Source organism: Salvia miltiorrhiza, chromosome 8 (assembly GCF_028751815.1).
Source record: "Salvia miltiorrhiza cultivar Shanhuang (shh) chromosome 8, IMPLAD_Smil_shh, whole genome shotgun sequence".
NCBI classification, from domain to species: domain Eukaryota; kingdom Viridiplantae; phylum Streptophyta; class Magnoliopsida; order Lamiales; family Lamiaceae; genus Salvia; species Salvia miltiorrhiza.
In genome coordinates this window covers 11,885,634-11,901,824 of record NC_080394.1, presented here as the reverse complement: position 1 = coordinate 11,901,824, position 16,191 = coordinate 11,885,634, and the positions used below count along the sequence as shown (strand labels likewise).

The window sequence follows — 16,191 nt, the reverse complement described above, 5'->3', positions numbered from 1 at the left end:
GGCCTCTTCACGATCACGGTGGACGTATGATCGGGGACGTTTGACACGCGCCGGCTCTGGCGCCGGTTGGGGGCAGTATGATTGAAGCACTTGTTTCTGCAACTCAACCAACTCCATGAACTTTTCAGCTACTTCGTCGGAATCGGGCGAAGAATCATGTTCGGGTGACGACATTTTTGGAAGAACGAAGATGATATTTTGCAAGAAAAAATTGTAGGAGGAAGAAGGAGTGAGTTGTGATGAATGAAGAGTGAGTTGTGATGAATGAGGGAGGGAGAAGTATTATTTATAGGGAGAAAAGAAGAGGAAAAAAAATGCTCAAACGGCTAAAAGAGCGCGTGCTGAGCGCCGTTCGAGTGCTACACGAGCACTCGAGCAATACTCGAGTCGCCCCCCCCCCCCCCCCCGCAACGCACATACACGAAGGCAACGCCTTACTCGAGTGCACTCGAGTAAGGCGTTGCCGATGCTCTAATAGATGTAGAGCCTAAAGTGGAAATAGAAGAACGAAACAGAATTGAGTGCATAATTTTTTCCAGCTTGGTAACTATTCGCCTTTCTTCAAAATTTGATGTATCTAATTTCAGTTTCTATTCTTCCAATTCGGCCAAATTTTTGAATGACTTGAAATTGAAGAATTCAAATTCATGGCACCAAGAATGTCAAACGACAATTATGCCTTTTTCCCTCAGAAAAACATATCAAAACACATTCTAATTCGTCGCCAAAATTTTGTACTTGTTGTTTTGAGTGTAGATGAAAAGATAGAATTGCGACATGATTCAAAATTCTTGGCAATATTCCCAACAAAAGAAGCAAAGATACAAGCGATTAGACTAGGCAGAGAAGTTGAGCTCCTCCATCTTCCTGTTTCTGGTTCCACTGAGCCAACCTCCATCGATGGACTCCATGCTCCCGCTCAATCCATCATCAAGAAAATCGCCGACCCTCTTCACCTTCCCCGTCGGCTCCACCGGATACTTGCCCGAAAAACATGCGTAACAGAAGTTGGGGGCGTCGCCCCCCAGCAGCCTCTTCAAGCTATCAATTGGCAGAAACGCGAGCGAATCGCAGCCAATGAAGTCCCTAATCTCCTCCACACTCATCCTATTCGAGATCAACTCATCGGGGCTAGGCGTATCCACTCCATAGTAGCACGAAGCTATGATCGGAGGGCTCGAAATCCTCATATGAACCTCCTTCGCCCCTGCTTCCTTGATCAGCCTCACTATCTTGGACGACGTCGTTCCTCTTACAATCGAGTCATCCACCACCACCACCCGCTTCCCCTCCAGCACCGCCCTCACCGGAGACAGCTTCAGCTTCACGCCGAAGTCCCTAATCTTCTGCGACGGCTCGATGAACGTCCGCCCCACGTAATGCGACCTGATCAGCCCCTGCTGAAACGCCACCCCTGCTTTCGCCGCGTACCCTAGCGCCGCCACCACACCTGAGTCCGGCACCGCAATCACTACATCGCAATCCACCGGCGACTCCGTAGCTAAAATTTCCCCAAACGCACGCCTCGATTCGTACACGGATCGCCCGAACACAACCGAATTAGGCAACGCGAAGTAGATATGCTCGAAGATGCACGATTTTGGCTCGAAATGAGGCATCAAACAAACCGATTGAACCCCTTCTTTATCCACCACGATGACTTCGCCGGGATAGACCTCTCTCTCGTACGTTGCCTCTATCAGATCCAACGCGCAAGTCTCCGACGCGAACACCACCGCGCCGTTGCTCCTCCGCCCCATCACCAACGGCCGGAACCCGAACGGGTCGCGAACCGCAACCAGCTTGTCCTCCGTCAGGAAAACCATCGAATAAGCCCCCTCCAGCTTCTCGCAAGCTTCAACAATCCTCAGAAAAAACGGCCGCGCCTTCGATATCGCAATCAGGTGCAGAACGACCTCCGTATCGGAGCTCGTGTTGAAAATCGAGCCGTTTTCCTCGAGCTCTTCCCTAAGAGCCTGGTAGTTCACCAAATTCCCGTTGTGCGCGACTCCGACGGAGCCGAATCTGTATCCGGCGACGAAGGGCTGAACGTTCTTCAGCATGGAGGCGCCGGCCGTCGAGTACCTGACGTGGCCGATGGCCATGTCTCCAGGCAATTTATCCAGCTTCGACTCGTTGAAGACCTCGGAGACGAGGCCGACGCCAGTCACGGAGTGGAGGACGTTATCGTGGACGGAGACGATCCCGGCGCCCTCCTGGCCGCGGTGCTGCAGCGCGTGGAGAGCTAGGTAGCAGAGGCGGGAGGCCTCGGGGTCGCCGTATATTCCGACGACGCCGCATTCTTCGCGGGGCTTGTCGTCGCCGTCGAAGGGGATGCTCGAATCCGAATCTGAGGAGGTTTTGTAACTGGAGATGATTTCTGAGATAGGGTTTTTGGAGAGGGTGACGTGGAGGGATTTTTGGGGGGTTATGGAAGGGAGGGTGAATGAGGTGGTGGACGGCGGGATGAGAGCGTTGAGGCGGGTGGAGGAGGTGGCACGATAGGAGGTGGCGGCGGTTGAGGCGGTGGAGGCGGCCATGGAGGGTTTAGGGAGAAATGGACTATGAATAGCCGAAGTGTGTTGCTAGGTTTTGCCTTAGATATTGTGTTGTGATGAGCGAGACTGGAGAGAAGGATGGAGGAATGTTAGGGTATGCAACCGGTGACCCTAGTGAGCGTGAAGGAAGGATGTCATTGGTCGGTTAGTTTATATCATAAAGAATTTAGACTAATTAAATGTAAATAAACTAAATTTAAAACTCCGTTGTTTATGATAAAATTTTATACTAGTATATTTTTTTAGCATGTTCAAGAAAAAATTCTACTTATATTTTTGGAATATACTCAAACCACTTATAGTACCTTATTATTTACCTTTATTTTTCTTTATATTTTCATTACTCTCAATATAAATTAAAATAACACAATATTAATTATAACATATTTTCACAATTTATAATACACTCGAGAGTCTCGTCTTAAAATCTGTCCCACTTTTTTCTAAGAAGTTTATTGTCATGAAACGAGAGAGTAGTTTTCTAAAATGGTACCGTCGAAGAAGACTTTGAGGGGTCGATGATGATTATCATGGAAAGTTTATTAGTAATTAATTATAGGTTGGATGCTCAGAATAAATTAGTGATGTCCACGGGCCGAAAATCGCCGATTCCGAGTCTAAATCAGCAGTTTCAGTTTATCGGGAGGGTGAATCGTAAACTGTATGTTTGAGGATGGAGGCGATTCCAGGCCAAGCTTTGAACTGCGGTTCAAGGGTCGAAATCGTCGATTTTTTTTTTTTTAAATTTAGATGTAATGTGTATATTTTTCTTTTGAAATTACATTATTTAATACATTACATGTAATTAAATTGTTAAAAATATTAAATGAAATAAAATTAAACTAACACTCAAACTATAATAAAATTCACATTTTTATTGAATTCAAAGTAAAAATGTTACAATTTACACGTAAAAATAAATTACAATAATCTTTAATTTACAAAATCTAATTAGTGAATTAAACAATAGGATTATATGAGTAAACTAAATACTAATTTTAAAGAATGAAGACTAATTTCTAATCCTAAAGAATAAAAGGAGGAAAATTACATCTTTGAAAATAAAATGTAAGGGAAGAAAATGAATAAATGACTTGAGCTCAATTTTAATATTAATATTTAAATTAAGTGACCTATGTATCTTAGATGAATGAAAAATCAAAGTCCACGTAGTTCTCTTACCTTAACTTATCTATTCGGCTCGGCGTGGCTTGTCCCTCCTAATCAGCAAATTTCCATCGGCGTCGAATCTTTCAAATTCAGCGACTTTATATTTGGGCTCTCGTCGGCTTGATCTCATTTGTTTTCTTGAGCTCTTAACTCAACTTTGGACTAATGTCAAGCAACATGGCGACCTCCATATTTTGTGTATCCATGTTGCTTATTATTTCGTCCAACACGTGCATGCCAATGTTAAATGCTTGCTCGATCGATACAGTGGAAGCTGAAACAACAAAGATCTCATTCGTCATGATGGAGATAATGGGAAAATCATTTTCGTGCGTAGACCACCAATTCAACACTTTGATTTGAGAACATGGTCATGTGTCTTCCAAAATAGAAATACTAGACAAATATATATCTAACTCGTTACGAGCTCGGCCCTTAGGGTAAACGAGAATGGTCTTGGAACAAAGGTGATACGGTTTGAGTGACTACTACTACTTGTTACATTTCTTGAAGAAAGTTTAATTGAGCATATTTTTCTTCATATTTATTAAAGGGTTAAAGTACAAATCCACCCCTGAAGTGGACACCCCTACAGCGTTCCGCTCCCCATACTCGACGTTGGCTCAAACAACTCTTCATAACCCATAAAAATACTACATTTAAACCCACCTGATAAACGGCCCGTTCATGCCATTTAAACCCACCTGATAAACAGCCCACTATCCACCACCACCCCCCTTTCACCTTCTCCATGAGTCGAGCTTCTCCGGCAACAGGTCAGTGAGCCTGTTTATGTACAGCGATAAATTCACCAAATTCCTCAACTCCCCGAGCTCTGCCGAAAAACTAATTCTCGTTTTGTTGCGGTTCTATGTCGGAATCACAAACCACAACATAATCATCAATCAGAAAAAGAAGATACAAAATACCAGAAGTAAAAGATACACGCACTTGTATCCAATTAACACTGCAATAAACACAAAAGCCATACTCGCAGTACCTGAATTTTACCTCTCCACTGCTATACGGACATCTTCAGCCCGTGCTGTGCTAGATGGTTTCAGTAAAACCTCAACTGTGGAAACAATTTGGGATCAAATTACACAAGATACAACATTGTACTTGGATATAGGAACAAATTAAAGCTTCCACTACCAAAAAACGATCTCTAGTTAGACAAACAAACTATGAAATTTGGCATTTTCGTAATTCACACATCCACGCATTTACCTGAAACGAGGACTTTCCCATCGTTGATTAAAAGCGACGATGGCGGCGGAGTAGACGCTGCAGCAGGTAGCTCAATAATGGCAGCTTCCTGCTCGGGGACATTGCCAAAACCCTAGGTTGATTGGGGATTGGAAAAGCGCCGCGACGCCCTTTTCTGTAAAGCCAGTGAGCTCGCCGTCCTCTGCGGCGCCGAAGTTTCGGTCCTCGTGCAGTCTCCCGCCGACAAGCTCTTCACATTCAGCTACCCCTCCGTCGGAGCTCTGATCGACCGCGTGTCCCCCTCGCTGAAGGCCGCAGATTTCGCACAAAGATTTAAAAATAATAATAATAAGTTAACGGCGTGAACGGGTCGTTTATCGGGTGGGTTTAAATGTAGTATATTTATGGGCTATGGGGAGTTATTTGAGCCAACATCGAGTATGGGGAGTGGAACGCTCTAGGGGTGTTCACTTCATGGGTGGATCTGTACTTTAACCCTTTATTAAATAGAGCCCTTAACATTTTTTCTATTACATCCTTGATTTATTCTACATTGGAAAGTACCCAATCTCATGTTTCACCGTTTTGGTAATCGAATTTCATAAAATGGTATTTCTCCAAAGGATCTATAATAGATTTCTAATATTTGAAAAATATCTACAAGTTTTCATTTAGGATCTAAAATTTTAGTAATTAAAAATACATTAAAATTTTGAATAAAATATTCAACAGTTGCAATTTGAATAACTTTTAACAAATTAAATAAATCCATGCAATCATACCAATAAGTGGGCAACAAAGTCACATTGACTTCTTGAACTTTAAAAAAAAACCACATAAATGTTCTTTATGCTATAGGGTATAATTAAACATATTTTATGTTGAATTTAGTTGAAGTATCTTTAATAAAAGTTGTATAACTAGTAGTATTTTTTTGACAACAATATATTTGCCATTTTTTAGCAATAAACATTTTGCTATGTAAAATTTTAACATCATTTCTAATTGGTTCAACAACCTTATTAAAAAGAAAATAAACATTTTGTACGCATAAATTTAAAATGTGACATATATATCTAGCATGAAAATATTCAAATTCAAATGAAGGTCAACATGCTTCAATTAATTCGGGTATAGTAGCGATATTGGTAACCGTATTATCAAAACCAACATAATTTTTTTAAATATATAATTAAACGATATTTATTTAAAATAACAATTATATATCATTTGAGCTATATTATAAATAGTGTGAGATTCATTAAACTCTCTAAAAGTAATTAATCATTTTTGCATATATCAAGAAGCATCAATTCAATGACATGTAACACTCATATTAGCATTTTTATAATAAGAATCCGTCCAAATATTAGAACAAATAGACACCTTATGATTTAATGTAACAAATATTTATTAATTCTACTTCTTTTTCCTTTTTTCTTTTTTTTTTCTTCGGCTTATCTTCTAATTCATCTAAGCATAATAATGCAATAAAGATAGATCTACATAACCCAACAATCAAATTGTTGGTGGGTCCCACCACCAATGAAAAAAAAAACTATTTAACGAAGTTAAACGATTGTTAAAGACACAGACTTAATTACATTGAAATTGGGACATCGGGGGTTTGATTGGTCTAATGTCTAGTATAGGAAGTTGAATGTGATATGAGTATCTATGTTAGAGATCTATTTGATATTTAACCCTTATAAATATGATAATTTGCAAATGGTAGTATAAAAAAATGACCAGAAATTCTGTAATTAGAGGTAATTATCCCATTAATTTAATTAGCTCGGTAGTACGAGTATGCATGACACTAGATAACCTCCCGCTTGAAGCGCACGTGTGGTATAACAGGATCTGACTACTTCCTTCTTTCAGCCTCTGAGCTTCTACATTTGGGTTTATTTTTTCTCATCCGTCATATTCTCCGATCAATGGCGCCGCCTCCTGGACCTTACTCTGGCAAGAGCACCTTCGCTTTGGTATGGCCGCTACCAATTCTATCTCCGATCTATTACTTTCGCTGCACTGATTTATGAACATTATCTGCATTTTCATGAATGACAGGTGGCTAGGGTTTCCGCTTTCACGGTCGGACTCGCTTATGGCAGTGTAAAGCTTAAGTTTCTTAAGGTATTCCCCTTTTTCTTTCAGTGAATTTTCCTTGCTTCTCTCAATGCTTATTGATTTTGTCGATCCTTGCTTCTATATGTATGTGTATGTATATGTTGAGCTTTAGGTTTCTCCAGCGATCTCTGAAGGTATTTTTTTCACTTGTCTGCGGATTTAATTATTAGGATATCTAAATTCTGTTGGTCTGAATTTTGACCATCTAGATCTGGAATTAAGGGATGATGATGCTGGAAACGTGAAATAGCTTACCTTTTAATTTATTTGTATTTTCCTTTCAAATGAGGTCGTACTTTTAGAGCTGCTGTGTACTTCATATTGGTTTAAGATAATTTTGCTAGAGACAGGCAACAAACTTTTCATAACTTCTGATGTATGGATCAAAGTGTAATTGTCACGAAGGAGGGATTCATTTTTCGGTTACAAAATGGTGTTAGTTACAGAATGGTGCTGGGGATTGTGATAAAGAAATGGTGGCAGAATTTGTTTGTCATCTTGTTGTTGCTAATGCATACATAATTGATCTCTTACATTCATAAGTTTTTTAGGAATGCTGATTCCTGTTCTCTTCTATTATAATCACCAAAAGAAATGGTGGGACTAGAATTACTAGAGAATGCTAATATCCTGATGCTGTGCTTTGCTTGATTTGGCACCAGATGTTATAGCATTGCAAGGAAGTCTGCATTTGCAATAATAATAATCAAGTATCTTGTGTGTAGTTATTGTAGTGCCTAAAGAGTGAGAGCTATTTCTTCTGCGATTGAAGCACCCTGCAATTCCTAGTTCTATGGGATATTCTGAGTGCATGTAAAGTTTTTATTTTACTATACAGTGATTCGTACGAACCATCAAAAAATACGTATGGTTTCATGATATTGGCGGTGCTTGTGTCACATTCAAAATCATACTATTATACTAAGTAGGGTTGACATATTAGATAGTTGAGTACAAGATTCATGGGGACTGAATTCCGCCCTTGTTTAAATTTCAACAGATGAAGGCAAAGAGTCAGAAGAAGGCTGAAGCAAAGAGTCAGAAGAAGGCTGAAGCTGAGGGACATCACTAGAGGAGCAGTGTGTGACTCTGTTTTTGTTCTACAGTGATCACAATAATAAAGAGAGAGAGAGAGAGAGAGAGAGATTTTCCGTCATGGCCTGATGAGAAGGAGCATCGTTTTCACCGTGTAAACTGTTGGGATTTAACCTTCGATTTTGTTTCAATTATCTTTAATATGGGAAATCAGATAATACAGTTCCATGGGAAACGCAGTTACTTTAGTCATCTTTAAAGAAGAAAAGAAAACACCTGGCTGCTCTATGTCTGGTTCTGTCTAAGTGCTAGAGTGGTGTTGAATCACTAGGTTTATCTTGTGGTGGAGAAACTGGAACAAGAAGTGGATGTGAAATATAATTAAGCAGAATGAGATGAAAATGAAGAAGAATATTATCTCTAATTTGCAAAATTTTGGGATCCTTGATTAGCTAATTCATCTCGGTTGTTTTATATGTAATGAGGGACAAGACAATCAGTCTTGTTCAGGGATTAAAACCATCTTCTTGTGGAAATTATTTTCATCTTCTGGTTATATTTTCTTAGCTCCATCCATGGCTTGGATATTGTTGTTAGGTATTTTCCTATTTTTTTTTAGGTATTTCAAGAATGATAAAATTTACTGTTGACACTTACTTTTTTAAAAATGCCTCCTTACATAATTATATACAAAAGGTTACTTGTTACTGGCTTGTAGTCGGTCAAATATATGCTAGCGTGTAATTCATCAAAATTTGACGAAAAAATGATTTATATTCTAATTTATAATTAATATAAAAATAACTTCATACTTATGTAAGAGTCTAGTCATTTGAAATCGTTAATTGTGATAGAGTATAATACTATAACCAAAATCATTTGATTGTGGCAGAGTGTAATAATAATCAAAATGATGAGATTAGTACAGCTCAATCATCTAAATTCGTTTAAAATATCGATACTAGTACCCCTCTTAAATTTAATTTTAAAATAATTTTTTTACTCGTTTGAGTTTCAAACACATATAGCAATACTTACTAACTATGTTGCACATGTGTGAGGGGTGGGTGCGGGTGCGAAAGCAATACAATTCGAGTGCGAAGATACATATTTTCAAAAAATTATAGGGTGCGATTCATAAATGATACGTCTGTTATATTTATATATTTTATTATATATAACCAATCAAATTGAAAAAAGAAAAGAACATTAATAAATTAAATGTTGCATTGCAAACGAATAGACAACGTCAATCTATCTCGTATATAATCTTCATTGTTGAGGGATCGAATAGACACAAATAATCAGTGGTGGAGCTTAAGCAAGTGGGGCAATTGCCCCCCCCCCCCCCCCCTCCCTCAATTTTTTTTAATATAGCTAATATATTCATATATATATATATATATATGTGTATAATTATATATAAAAAAAATCTTGCCCCACCAAAATTTTGAAAAAAAAGGGGCAAAGTTTTTGCCCCCTAATCTTTAGGGGCCTGGCTCCGCCCCTGCAAATAATTGTAGGGCAATAAATTAAAAAAATTGCAAAAGAGCCTAAAAATAATGAAGTTATTCAAAACAACCCTCAATGCACCCTAAAACGACCCGATTCGCGAATCCAAAATTTTTTTTTCTAGGCGGCGAGTCCCGTGCGAATTGCACCCGCACCCGCCCCCTGCGCGTATTCAATACTGCAATGTGCTATTTTTTGGAGAATCCGTGCATCATAGCTTACTAATTACCTAAATTCAATTAAATTTATAATTTTAAGTTTTATTTATTAAAATAATTGAATATATTTAGCAATAACAACTTGAACATTACAAAATAAACATTAGAAAATGAATAGAATAAATAACAAAAGATTAAATATTAAATAAAAGTTAACGTAAGTTTGAACCCGTTTAAAAAAATAATTTTACTACCTGCTTTTTCCAAAATCAGTATAATAATGCCTGATATTTACCAAACTAATTTTAATTTATAAAATATCCAATTAATTAAATACTCGTATAAGTGATTACAATCATGGTTATCTGTCCCATTAAAACTCGAATTTACAGAGTAATCACTAAAAATACACAGTGTAAATGTCCACTAATTATCAATTTTCAACTCAATCCTTACAAGTAGAGACTGTGCATGCAAAAAATGGATGAATTTCTAAAGGCAATTGTTGATTCATTTGAAAGACTATCACCTACTACACTTAATAATGAAATCCTGGATCTACAAAAATGCATGACTGGGATAATGAAGTTCAAATGCCAAAATTACTAAATAAAATTTCACACATGTCAATAAAATATGCTTAGAAGATCAGATCAACTACCAGGAACTTGAAAGTGCCCATGGTATTAATTAGCAATGTTGTGCATCAACTTAGAGCAACAGTTTCGAGAGAGAGAGAATTTAGAGCAACATGGGACATTAGAGTTCCATGGCATGTGATGTGGGCAAAACCCAATTTCTTGTAGGATTTATAATGACTGTTATTCCCAAATTTTTCCATGATTATTTTTATTTTATTTTATAAAGAGTAAAAGGGTGACTATTATTATTATTAACTAGCTATTGGGCCCAAGTTTCATGCAACTCAAGTCCATTTCATTGGACCTTGTGGCCCGACTCAAGCTCACTTAATTGGACCTTGTGGCTGCTATCAGAATTTGACACAGCAAAAATAAAAATAATTCAGACGTGACTTGGCTTAGAAAAAGAAATTCTTTACAAAATTATTTATTGTTTCAAATTTTCAATAGCTCACACTAAAATACTATTCTAATTTTCCTTCACGTTCATAATTTATTGTCGATCTGATTTACCGATGAGCACAAAAGAAGGGTCATCGAAAAATTTCACAGAAATTTCATTGGTTTTTGTATAATGGTAATCTAGACTAGCTTCATTTAATTCCTGACCCCCCGTGCAAGGTAATGTATGCATGAGGTCTACGGATGGCAACGGGCCGGATCTGGATCGGGTCTGGCCAATACCAGATTTAGATCCGTTTTCATATACCAGATCCAGATCCATGGATCTGAAAATTTTGGATCCAGATCCAGATTCGTCAGATCCACAGGTCCAGATCCATGGATCTACTATTTTTAAATTAAATAAAAAAAAATTCACAAAATCAATAACATAAAATTTTCATCATGAAAAATATAACACAAAATATTTTTATCTAATTACTTTTAGTTTTTATTCTTTTGAATATAATTTATTTACTATTTTTAATTTAGTTAATATTATTAGTAAACTAAATATAAAATATAAAAAATATATATAAAATAAAATGGATCCACGGGTCGGATCTAGGCCGGATCCGGATCTAAAATTTTAAGATCCAGATCCGTTTTCAAAACTGAGATCCAGATCCAGATCCGTCGGGTCCAAAAAATTAAGATCCAGATCCGTAAAAACGGTTGGACCGGGTCCAAAATCCACTGTCATCCCTAATGAGGTCATGCAACGATCTATATTAAATAAATTAAAATAGAAATGAAACAAGAAAAAGTAAAAAGTGGATTAATTTCCTCTCTTTTTTTCCTTCCTATATATTTTTAGCTTTCTGAGGGGAATAATTAAGTGGATTGACAATGCTAATAGAGAACGTTGTGAATAATTTCGTCATTATCTATGATTAAACGTAATATGGTCCATGAAATGATAGACGGTCGGCCGATATATATAAACGAAATGAATCTCAAATTTGATTGAGAAAATGAAAAGGTGATGGATGAGGACTTAAAATAAGAAAAAAGAAATCATTTTTCTAGTCAACAACATTTAAATTGGAGAAAGGGTTAATGGTGGAAATCATGTCACCTATATTTCTAGAAGGGGTATTGGCCAATAAATACATCAACTTTCCCATTTTTCTAGAATATAAAATCACCTTTAGTTTTTGCTCCATAATACACCACTTTTATGATTCTTCTAGTTTCTCCCATGACTATTTTCTGAAAATTCTAAAACTACCCCAAAATAATCAAATTTGCAGAATAACCCCCAAATCAAATCATGCCAAGACAAAATACCCTCATTATGATTTCAAAACAGTTTAACAATTTATCAGGCCCAACATGCTTCCGTAACACTTCAAAATAATTCTTAAATTAAACCAACACAATACCTTCGTCGACTGGTCTTCTTCAGGAGTCGGTCTTGTTGCGTTTTACGGCTCGTCTGCCCACCCGGCACGCACCAACCACACACTCGCAAGAGATGGTTGCAACCCTTCTCCTTCACTAAGTGCCGACTAAATAATATGTTGGAAAAATAAAGAAAATATTTTTACTCAACCCGGAATAGTTGGACAAAAACTAAGCGTTTATAGAGGAATTATATAATAATTAATTTTATTTCATAAAAACTCCCCAAGGGAGGAGACAACTTGTTTTAGCTACTCATAGTAGCCAATACTTGTGTACATAAAAATAAAAAGAAAATAAAACTTAAAAGAAAACAATTTAAAACTGAAAAATACAAAGATAATTTCTAGAGAGAAGATGTGTGTTGTGTGAAATGGGTGTGGATTTTCTGATGCTCTCTTCTCTCCAGCACTTGTGTTTATATAGAGGTTTGAGCCCCTCTATTATTGCTCGGTTGGTGGCCTCGGATTCTATCTTCGTGGCCAGCTTGCTTGAGTATGACATCCACCTTCTTTTGTCGGCCCTGATTGCCAACACTGGTTGGTGGCATCACATGGTGCTGGACCCTTGCCTTATCTTCTTGTGATAATGCTGGTAGGGGCCGGCTACTTTTTCTTCCACTCATTTTTGTCCTGAAGCTTTTGGTGAGTGGTCCTCCTGTTCTTCCACCCACTTTTGTCGTTTCTTTTGTGGGTGCGATCCTTGCTGTGAATCACATGATTCACCAAGTTTTGTCGGCCACCTTACTTTTTTGGTGCCCGAGGTGTTCTTCCCTTTGGTGTCTGACGTTCATCATGTTCATCAGACCGGAACCTTCTTCTGTCAGGTTTCGGGAGGAAACCTTTGCCGAATTCTGGTTCCTTCTGCGACGAACATTGGTCGCAGATTCTCTCGATCCAATGGCTCACATGAGCCATATTGCAGAATTTGCGACGAGTCTCTTTGCTCCCCGCGATCTTGTTTCCCCAAATAGTTTGCCTCTTATTCTCGAAAGAATTTTCAGCAAACTGAGTTGTTGTTCCTGTCATTGTGTTAACCAGGAACGTTCCCAGATCTGAGCTTTGAAAGAACTTAAATCTGGACTTCATTTTGTCCATCTCTGTGAGACAGACCCATAGACCCCATGCTCGCCTCGTGGAGATTTGATCCTCCGTAAATGTTGAGACGATTGCGGCATTAAACTCAGGAACTTTGATCCGGTTCAAGGCTCCTGTATCTGGTCTTCGAAGCTTGATGAAATGGAAGGCTTTGTAGACTCCTTTGCCAACTGGCTCTGGAGCTGCACTGAAGAAGTACAATTCCAGAACGTCTCCCCTTTTGAGGGACTCGTTGTTCTCCCATGCGTCGAACACCGTTTTCTGGATCCATTTGGGTAGACCCTTGATTTCGGTGAATGCCGGAGAAGTGGTATAAACTGAAGCTAATGCCCCAAATTCATACCATTCTTTAACATCGTTTGGATTGGCTCCTGGCGTGAACCAAACCCTTGGATATTTTCCTGCAACATCAACCCGGCAATTTCCCGGATTAATGCCTCTTCTTGTAAGAAGTTTCTCCCACCTGTCTTGATAATTCTGCCAAGAAGGAGAAGAAATAATAAGATTAGTATCAACCTTAACTTGGCCTGTCATGGGCCTAAGGCTGATCTCTCCCTCTTTTACCCCAGAGGTGGAGGGTTGACATGTTGATTCAGGGAGTGACTCCTTAACAACATCTTTTCCTCGAGCGTCCGGCTGTGAAGCCATTCTCTCAGGACTTGGGCTAGGGGTACTTGAATCCCCTGCTACAGGTAATCCGCCCTGTACGGAAAGCATTGCTTTTGCCCGATTTTCACGGACAGCGCGCAAGAGCGGCTTTTCAGTTGCTTCCTGAAGATTGAACATCTTCATGAAACAGACGTCAATTTGGCTAGATACTTTGGCTTCATCAGCCGCTTGTATCTTTCCTGCTTGTTTAGTGTGTAGTACACACTTCTGCCATTCTTGTTGTAGCAGCTCTAGGCTTTCAAAGAGCTGCCCCTGTATTGCCTCGATGGCCTCCGCTTCAGGGAGCTCCATCCCTTGTAAGGAAATCTGCAAGAACATTCTGATCAGATTTCAAAATGACAATATCATAATCATAATATTGGCATTCTGCTTGCCATCTAATTAATCTAGCCTTTTCAGGTTTAGATTCAAACTTTTTTGTTAAGAAAGCTTTAACGTTAGTGTTATCAACTTTCAAAACGAATTTTTTAGCTAGTAAGAAAAGCGGCCATTTTTTAAACGCCTTCCGCACTGCAAAGAATTCTTTCTCGTTGATGTGCCATCGCACAGCTTCGTCGTCGGAGAAAAGACCGCTACAGTATCTGCAAGGTTCTTCTCCATATGGTGTGATTTTTGTGAGCACTGCTGCCCACCAGAAATCACTTGCGTCCGTGTAGAGGACCAAATCATCCTCGTCTTGTGGTATTGAAAGCTTTGGGAGATTCTTGCAAATCTCTTTCAACTTCTTCATACCCTCTCGATGTTCTTCCTTCCATATGAATGGAACATCTTTCTTCAGTAATGGACTGAAGACCTTTCTGTGTTCCGCAAGGTTTTTAATAAACATCCCTGCGAAGTTGACAACTCCGAGAAAGCTTTGGAGCTGTTTTTTCTCTTTGAGATCCTCCGGAAATCCCTGGACCTTTTCCACAATATGATCTTGTAGAATTATCCCAGATTCATCGATCTCGATCCCCAGAAACTCCATTTTCTGAGTGGCTATGACTGCCTTCTTTTCAGACAGCACAAGTCCTTCTTGTTGACAAACATCCGCAAAGATCTCCAGATGCCTGACATGTTCATGAATGTTTTTTGATGCAATGAGGATGTCATCAATATAAACAAACATAAACGAAGAATAATCTTTGAAGAGATTATCCATTTTCCTTTGGAATATCTGAGGCGCGTTGGCTAACCCCATTGGCATGACATTCCAGACATAATGTCCTTGTGGAGTTGAGAAGGCTGTGAACTTCTTACTCCCTTCCTCCATGCGAATCTGGTAAAAACCTGACTTGCAATCGAACTTTGAGAATACCCTTGCACTTCTGATGCAGTTGATAAGGTGTTCTCTGCTTGGGATGAAATATCCGTCAAACTCAAGAATATCATTAATTCCTTTGTAATTAATGACCAGTCTTGGTTTTCCTCGCTTGATCTCCCCATGATTCCTCACCAGAAATCCCGGACTGCTGTAGGGTGATCTTCCATCTTCAATAAGTTTTAAATCAAGGTGTTCCTTGATTATACTTATCATATCCTGTTGATCTTGAGGGTTCATCAGGATAGGCTTGTATCTTACGAACTCATGCTCCTTTCCAGTTTTGACTTTCAAGGTTGCTCTGAGCTGGTTCTTGTCCCACCATGCCAAAGGATCCTCGTGATAACACTTTTGGATTCTCCTTTTGACGTCGGCTATGGACACCTGTTCATCTTCCTTGATATCCTTGTGTGATATCAGGGATACTTTGAGGATTTGAATTTCCTCCTCAGAGAGATCTGGAAATCCCTCAGTTCTGCATTTGAGCAAAACTTCGCCGAATCTCCTTTGATCCTTCATTTGAGGTCTCCGGAGTCTGCCATCATCACCACGCTTGCTGCGAAATTTGATTGGCATTGCACGATGAAAAGCTCCTTGGAGCCTTTGCACAATGATTTTGTGGTCACAATTGGTTGTGAACACAAGCCTCCTGGCCTCATTGTCTTGTATAAATCTCTTGAAGCTTTGCAGAAAATTATTTCCCAATAATATATCTGCTCCGGTATCATGGAAATAAATTGGTGGAGTCTTGACCTTGTACCAAGGTGTTTGTCCTGCTCCGCCGATCAATATTTCCGTTTGCTTTACTCCCTTTGATAGGAGCAAAATCTTTTTGGAGAAATCCCTTCCTGCAATTCGAGGTAG

The 16,191-nt window shown here is 38.9% G+C and overlaps 2 protein-coding genes across 2 annotated transcripts; one reads left to right on the top strand and one right to left on the bottom strand.

The window, feature by feature from the left end:
• Window positions 1-717: 717 nt before the first annotated feature.
• On the bottom strand, window positions 718-2,676 carry LOC131001022 (amidophosphoribosyltransferase, chloroplastic-like). The gene has a single exon (XM_057927187.1). The coding sequence runs from the start codon at window positions 2,538-2,540 to the stop codon at window positions 837-839; it is 1,704 nt and encodes a 567-aa protein (XP_057783170.1). The 5' UTR covers window positions 2,541-2,676; the 3' UTR covers window positions 718-836.
• A 4,085-nt stretch (window positions 2,677-6,761) lies between these two features.
• Window positions 6,762-8,378, top strand: LOC131001021 (uncharacterized). The gene is made up of 3 exons (XM_057927186.1): window positions 6,762-6,925; window positions 7,011-7,076; window positions 8,071-8,378. Exons 1-3 carry the CDS (start codon window positions 6,878-6,880, stop codon window positions 8,140-8,142), a joined length of 186 nt encoding a protein of 61 aa, XP_057783169.1. The 5' UTR covers window positions 6,762-6,877; the 3' UTR covers window positions 8,143-8,378.
• Window positions 8,379-16,191: the final 7,813 nt, after the last annotated feature.